Source organism: Cajanus cajan, chromosome 11 (genome assembly GCF_000230855.2).
Source record: "Cajanus cajan strain Asha chromosome 11, NIPB_CcT2T_4, whole genome shotgun sequence".
NCBI classification, from domain to species: domain Eukaryota; kingdom Viridiplantae; phylum Streptophyta; class Magnoliopsida; order Fabales; family Fabaceae; genus Cajanus; species Cajanus cajan.
The window spans coordinates 35,869,477-35,877,841 of NC_138527.1; the positions used below are offsets into that span (position 1 = coordinate 35,869,477).

At 29.6% G+C, this 8,365-nt stretch overlaps 1 protein-coding gene across 3 annotated transcripts; it reads right to left on the reverse strand.

Annotated features, from left to right (window-relative positions):
• Positions 1–1,539: 1,539 nt before the first annotated feature.
• Positions 1,540–7,416, reverse strand: LOC109808417 (protein PIN-LIKES 3). Of its 3 annotated transcripts, none has more exons than XM_020371417.3 (11): positions 7,398–7,416; positions 6,509–6,680; positions 6,340–6,419; positions 6,088–6,212; positions 5,030–5,151; positions 4,631–4,861; positions 4,064–4,156; positions 3,720–3,820; positions 2,755–2,807; positions 2,470–2,655; positions 1,540–1,947 (listed from the first exon to the last, which is right to left on the reverse strand). In XM_020371417.3, exons 2-11 carry the CDS (start codon positions 6,641–6,643, stop codon positions 1,823–1,825), a joined length of 1,251 nt encoding a protein of 416 aa, XP_020227006.1. In that variant the 5' UTR covers positions 6,644–6,680; positions 7,398–7,416; the 3' UTR covers positions 1,540–1,822. The 3 variants fall into 3 exon arrangements, with proteins under 3 accessions (XP_020227006.1, XP_020227003.1, XP_020227005.1); XM_020371414.3 differs by lacking the exon at positions 7,398–7,416 and adding an exon at positions 7,022–7,176; XM_020371416.3 differs by lacking the exon at positions 7,398–7,416 and adding an exon at positions 6,995–7,093.
• Positions 7,417–8,365: the final 949 nt, after the last annotated feature.

Genomic DNA, 8,365 nt, shown 5'->3' on the forward strand with positions numbered 1-8,365 from the left:
AAAACTTCCCTATCATACTCCAATTCTAACTTAGTCTTCCTTGATTTGGTTAAAATTGAAGTAACTCACAAGTGTTAGTAAATGCACATCTTAGTATAGAGGTGAGAAAATTTACAAAAATTTGTAATGGTTTTGAACACTAAATAAAAAAAGGATAATTTATTTTTAATTTTTCAATGATATATGATTTCAAAATTATTGACACACCTTTAACAAGTAGACCAAGTCATACCAATAGTCAATGATTATTTCTACAAGAACTTGCATTGATGTTTAGCACGCATACATATATTTATTTTCTGAACAATAGTTTAAAACAATGATTTACAAAGAAAGATACTCAAATACTACTTAATATAAAGCAAAACAAGAATTTAAGGGTTGAAAAAACTTAGTAAAATTCTTTTTAAAATTTTGTCAAACAATTGAAATACAAAAAATTGATTTAACAAATATGATTAAATATGTTGGAATTACACTTTACCAAATTTCATTATTATGCAACACTAAGACCACTTCTCCATGCTTATATTTCTACTCTTAACATCAATCAATAAGTTAACTAAAATCCTAATCTTTAGGTTTAGGATATAAGGTTTTTAGTTAAATTTTAAATCTCTTAGATAACTTGACTAATGAACTTGCTTTAGAGTTAGGATCGGAAGATGACTAGAAAACCAAGCTTCATTCTTAGATTTAAGGTTTTTTTAGGTGTTTAACTTGGGTTCAAGATTTGACAAGAATTTTCTAATCAAAGATCAAGTCAAGTAACAATTCATGGGCATTGAACAAATACAAGAGATTTGATTTATTTACATCTAACTCCAGCTACTCATTGTTACACGGCAAGCCAAATACAAAGAGAATGAATGAGCAAGAAAAAGACTTCATGAAGCTCATTGCCACCGATATAGATAAGGAGGACAAATCTTAGGGGGCGCACAAAAAACAAAAGTTGATTCTACTTATAAATGCCTTCACTAACCAAACCTCTATAGTATTTTTCATTTTTCCTTACTCCCACCACCACATAACAATTGTTTGAAAAAGATTTTAGGTTAGTATAATACCTTAAAGCGCCTTGGAGAAAGAAAGAGCATAAATTTGAACGGAACTCAAGATTTTACTTCAAAAGTACAATTCAATCATCAAATGGCAAATGATTACTCCACCAAAAATACATTATAAACGTTGTTTTACCTTTTCCACTTTTTTTTTTTTAAGTTGAGCCCTTTCTGGGATTTAGACTCAAATACTTAAAAAGTGTTTTCCTTGTTTACGATTCAAGGCCAACGTTATCATATGCTTGTTTTAATTATTCCTTGTGCACAATTAAAACAAGACAATGCCCATGATATCAGCAAGCAATATTACATTGCAATCTCTATGGTATAAGAATGTAAATGAGTTAAACTATTAGTGAATTATTTAAACTTGACAACTTAAATACTTATTCTAGCTCTTTTATTTAACTAAAATTAGACCTCTAGTAGTGGTGTGAAGTTACAAAGCAACTTCTCTTATAAAAGAATTATATGATTCATACACAGGCCAAACCGCTTATGTCATCTATAGAAAAAGTATTTCATGTTTAAGTACACACATATATACTCATAAATAAAAATAAAATAAAAAAAAGTACACACATATATATTTAGTAAAATTTTCTAAACTGTTGCAGATTTCATCTTTTTGAGGAAGCTTGCCTAAAACTACAGATAGTGTAGGTAGTTCCACTAGCCTGGCTGAAAAGAGATAACTAATATGGCAAAAAAAAATAATCAATAATATCAAATAATAACCATAGCAAATAATAAAAAAATTAAGCCACGATCCACATGAAGTAGGTTGACCAAAGAGTGACCGCAACTGATGCCAAAACATATGTCCATAGCATTATAATAGAGCATTCACTTTCACCAGCTCCAAACAACTGGGCGATTGTGCCTAACACACAGAAATTCGAATAATTATTTCAAAATAAGTTCATTATCTTGAAAAACAGTACTAACTAATTACAAAGGTGAAAAACAGTAGATACAAAAGAAATTAATGGTTCCCTGTCAAAGTCTACGTTATATATAAAACAATAGATATAATATTTTTTCAAAATTTATGAGAATCAAACTCCACACTAAAGAAGTTTATAACAATATAAACCAACCGAACTTAATCCTTGACATATAAATAGTACAATGATCTTCAATTTGACATGTATATCAACATTAACTATGACATTTATGTTGTTAGAAAATATTAATATATATATATATAGATAGATAGATAAAAAGAGATTAATATATTAAAAAAAGAGACCAAATTACTTCAGTAGTAATTATAAAACAATGATTTCACATCCTCATCACTCTAAAAGTCACCCCACAATTGACTATCAATTATGACCTAACACTAACAGACATTTTATGAAGAAACAATTATACAAGTAGAGGTTTGATATATTATACGTACCTATGGCCATAGCTGGGGGAAGGGCATATTGAAGGAGAAGTATGAACTGATATAATGGATCTGGTTGCACCAACCCCAACTGTGTTACTCCTTTAATAACAAGTATACCCAAAATTGGCAAGAAAATATATCTAACTGCTATAATTCCAATGATAGTCCAAAACGAAGTATTTGCTCCCTTCAAGCCTGTTCCATTCATATATATTAAAGAAACAAGTTATTCAAAAGCTGGGAAAGAGGAGAAAAAATATATAAAGCATGGCTATGTAATTAAAAGACTATTGCCTTTAAGGAGGTTTGCACCCATTATAAGGGTTATAACTGGCACGGCGGCTTCACTGCATGTAATAAGATACTGTAAGGAAATAAAATCTCTCTGGAAAATTAAGCTTCAAAGTGATCAGCAATCAAAACCAACTAAATCAATTATATAAAATATTTTTCATAATTTAATAAAAATTATTTTCTCTTAAAACAAATTATTTTTAATTTTTATATTTTCATGTTATAAAAAGTTTTTTAATCCTCCATATATATAAATTAAAATAATTACTTTGAATTAATATATTTTTAGGAATTATTCTTCTATGTACGTAAGTGCTTTTAAAAGTGTTTTACTTTAATAAAAGTTTTTTTTATAGAATTTTTCTTAATCTTTTATATTTTTTGATGTATCCATTTTATTTTTAAAGAGCATCAATAATTAAAAAATAATTTTCTATCACAATATAAATTATTGATCATACAACTAAAATATAACTTATATGTTATTATGTTTAAAAAATTGTTTATTATAAATTTTAATTTATTATTGTTTATATATTAAAAATATTAAAATATTGTTTTAAAAAATTAATTTATTTTTTAAAAAAATTTATACATAAATTTTTTATTGTTATTATATATATACACATTACAAAAATTAAAATACTAATATAATAATAAATTAATTAACTAATTTATAAATTATAAATAAATAAATAAATAAATAAAAACTCACGCACCTCCCCCTAGTGGGAAAGGTTTATCTAGAGGATTCACTTTCATTCCCCCTAATCAGAAACAGTGGTTTCAAATCAGGTAGGTGTATTTTTATTTTTTTTTTGCGTACTTTAAATTTATATTTTTAAACTAAAAAGACGAACACTCACAACCACTCAAGAGGATTAAGTTAAGCAATCCACAAATTATCTGTTTTCAACCTTCCGTAATTTCAAAATCTTAAAAAAAAAGGTTTTTGGAATGCATACCCCAGCATGGTAGCAGAGTCTTCAACCACATGAAGTGGGGCATCGCTGCCAATCATCAATTTACGAATCTGTGGGACTACACCAATAATAAAGCCAACAATCTGCATAACCAATGAAAAAAATAAGTTCATCTTTCACATGGATTGATAGGTGAATATTTTTAAAATAACATAAACTATTTTGGCCACTTTAATCAATGAAGGACCTTATACTTAAAAAAGTATCTGGTGGCTAGAATCTGTGTATCCTATATTACTACTTTGCATCACAGTATTTCACTAATAAAAGTTCAGTTCACAAGGAACTATGGTTGTCTAAGGAGGAAAAAGAACATTGTATCATACCGCTCCAATAGTTGCTGGTGAAAATATGGCTCTGAAACTGGAGTTCACTAAAAGCTTTCCAAATAGTTGCTTGATTTTTACTGTGATTGGTACCTGCAATGGAAAGAAAGAAAAATTGTATGACTCTTATAAGGAGCTTCACTGCTCTTAGGATGCTGATGCATATATAGTTTAATTTATTGAACAGTAATTCTCCTGCATAAGATAGAAGCTCAGATGAATATTAGCATCATAAGTTCTAGGTGATACTTACGAGGATTTTGCAATTTATAGACAACTCATTGAGGAACAAGGATTCAAATCACAATTTTATGTGTTACTACATTCAATTTGAATTCATTTTATGTTTATTGTCAAACACTTGCTAAAAAGAAAAAAATAAGTTAGAAGCAGGAACTTGGCTTTCGCTTTATTATCTACTCTCTTTAAGGATAGGTTGTGATATAGGAATCTAGTAAAATGAGATTTCTGAGACAAACATTATATACAAGTTAGTCCTTTGTAGATGAATTTTTTAAGATCATTGATTAGTATAAAGTATCTTTTGAAAGGGTTATTTGTAGCAACCTTCACTTTGTCTTCAGATTCATTTGAAGAAAGCAGTACGGTGTATGCATCATCCATTTTGTCCTTTGCTGGAGTTTTGGGTTCTGAGGTTTCTTCATCCTGGAGTAACTCTAGTATCTCTCCTGAAGCCTCCAGTTTGAAGGAGCTAGTTCTATAATCTTCTTTGCGGACTATACTTGCGGAAACTCGCATTATGTTGTAGACATAAGTCCATATATAAACAGCTCCAACCTACACTTTCCCAATGAATACCAGTTCAGCAAACAAAAGGGAAACAAATATATATAGCCAAATAAACGTTTTCATTTTTTCCTGCTGTTTTGGTTGGAAAATTTCACATTTATACCCACAATTGTAACTTTAGCATTAGTATGAAAGAAGCTGATATAAATTACACACCGCCATAGAAAGTGAAGCATAAGCCATTCCATATCGATAGCAGACATCGGAGTCTCCAAAAGGACTACCTTTGTCTTTACATATAGCTGGGATAATGATTATAGGCAAGTTTCCTAAATTTCCTGTTCATGTAAGTCTGAAAGATAAGCTCAACAGCAAGATGTATCCGGCAAGAACCTATGCTACAGCTTGAGCCTTAGATATAAAATAAAAGATTTCAAACATAATAGCAGGCTGCAGGACATGACAACAAGAAGCAAATAGTTTTGTGTGACTTTCGTGTCTACAATTAACTAAAGGCCTCTCATTTCATTCAGAAACTGCAGAATATTTGGACTTCCAATTATTGCTTAGTTGCCTTGTTAGAACAATTAGTAAATTTACAGACCATATATGATATTTCAGACACTAAGGCAGCATTTTCATGTTAAGGAAATTAAGATTACGCAGGTACAATATTCATTATCAGTAGGCCATGGAGCAAAGTACTCGGGTGGAGAAATACTAATAACTTACTCTCTAACACACTCTTTATTTATTATTGACCGATATTTGTTGAAAATCACAAAATCCTTATTTCATATACTGCACTCATAGTTTTATAGTTTTCAATCAATTTTAACTAATAAAAAGGATCTTAGGGAACTGCACTTTGGAGAATAAACAACAATAATAACAATTGATTAAAAAATAAACAGTTAATATTATAATTAATTTTAGATTTTATTTTACAAGAATTTGATTTCATCATAAATCTTACCCATTGATTTTATAATTAACAATAGTGAGTGTATTTTATCCTCTAAGGTACATCCATCATTTTAGAAGAGTTGAATCTAACAGAAAAGTATGTCGGGAGGGTGTTGCTAATACTCCTCATAGAATCTTTGGTATTAACTATTCAGCAATAGAATTCAGTGGAAATAAACAGTGAAAGCATGACACAGATTACAAATCTGACTGCTGAATAGAATTCAGTGGAAATAAACAGTGAAAGCATGACACAGATTACAAATCTGACTTCAAGGATTCATTTATGTTTGAAGAGAAGATTCTACCTGCAGAACAGACACCCAATATTAGTCCTTCCAAGTGTTTGGGTGGCCTTGTTAATTTGACAAGGATCCATCCTAAGGCAGAGCCTATTATAAACGTAAGGAGGATATTGACGGGCATGAACCACCTAAATGACAACCAAATATGTCAGAAACCATAATTTAAGTTAGAAAGCAAATCCTCAAATTAAAAGCAACAATTTATGGGATGTTCTTGGATATATGACAAAAATTCTGAATAAAATCAACACTCACAATGAAACAACATTCTCAAAAGTAATCGTGTCCGCCAAATTGCCACCCACCAGTGCTGGATTAAACACATAATGAACAAGCTGTGGCAGATGAAACACTGTTGTCAACAAGACATAAATGAAAACAAGAAAAAAGAGGAAGGGACTTCGTTAAGAGTTCATGGAGTTACATGATTCACTTGTATCCTTGCATCTTTTCCCAATAAATTCACATTATCCAGTGCAAGAAATAAGCCAACTGCGGTGATCATTAGTACTTTGATCACCGGCATAGATGCCACGGTAAAAAGCTCCAGAAACCCCATTGTCACGATACTTCCAAAATATATGTGCTAATTAATCCTGCACACAACGAAGAGACTTCAGTAAACATTTCTTAAGCAGACAAAAGGACAATGTTCACACTCACGCCGATCGAGAAAAATAAAATAAACCAGACGGATATCAAAGAACACAAAACTCAGATCCATTCTAATACTAAGACCACAACAACAACAAATGTTATGACTTGGCTGTAAAGAGCATATTCATGTCATGGAGAGAGGATGTAAAGAAGAACAAAAACTACTGATTATATTTTATATACCACAAGTTCATAGACAAAAGAAACAGTACTATATGAATACAAAACAGATAAAAAAAATTTAAAAAAAAACCAGTGATAAAATTGGAGCAAGAAGTACAAGCATATGTTTGCCAATGGCCATATCCTACAAATAGAAAACGCTGCTTGGTCCTATCCGGTTTAATAGGAAGAAGACGAGGTGAAAAAGCACGAAAAAAATATGCCGTGGCAATAATGCCAGCGAGATGACATAGACACTCTAGATGATTGAAATGGGACCATAATATATTATAATAATGTTGCCACTAGTGGCATTCTAATAATTTGAGCTTTCTATTTGTTATCATAGAAAACTTATCTTACCGAAGAAAATTATCCTTTATGGAATATAAGATGTATAGATGAGATTTAGCAAAAGAAAAAGAAGAAAGGTTAATGTTTGTTATTGGTTTAGTAAATGGGAAGAAAAAACAAGACACGCCATTCTTACTTACTTTCTTTGGTACCTGATTGGTTCCCTACTCCCCGAATTTGGACAGTGATTGGAACACGTTTGAATAATTCAATTGAAACAAGGCTTTGGATCTAATGATTAAAGTGGAGAAATGGGTACAGAAGAAGGGTGCAGCTATGAATGATTTGTTTGATTGGACCAAGGAAATTAGAATATGAATATAAATAGAGGAGAAAGTCATGATAGAGTACAGTCACAAGACGGGGGCTCAACTCAAGCTCTGTCAAAACTAAAATATCGGAAAAGCTTCAAAACAACTGTCAGTAAAAATGGAGAGAGAGGTGTCGGAAGCTACTTCTTTGCATAATGTGGATAGATACTACTCAACATGTTTTAGACTTAGTGTCTCTTTTATTATTTCTTTTTTAATCATCATGTCTCTTTTTTATCGAATTCAATTTTCGAACATGACATCTTGAGTTTTGAAAATGTAACATCACATTAACAAAAGTTGGTAATATCTGTTATTATTATTAAATAAAATAGTAATTTGCAGATACATATCACATCATTTTATAACAATATATATATATATATATAATATTTTTCTTTATAGTAATATCAAAATTAAATAGTGTTAATAAATAATATCATTCTTTAAGTATGCGGTCAAATATTTGAGTCTACGAAAAAATATTTGATGAAAAAACTAATCTTATAAATGAATTATTTCGAAAAATTATTTTTTAACTTTTGATTTAAGAATACCTTGAAGATATACAATAAATAATATGTACAACAAAATTCATCTATTCTCATATTTATAAATATTTTATTAATAATATTAAATATTATATTAATTGTGGTTCTTTTGTATTTTTTATTTTCATAGTATACTTTGAATGTATATACATTAATATGAAATCAATACATTTAATTAATATATATTATATTTATCAAAGTTAATTATATATTATTGTATTTAATAAATGGAATAAGATTAATTAT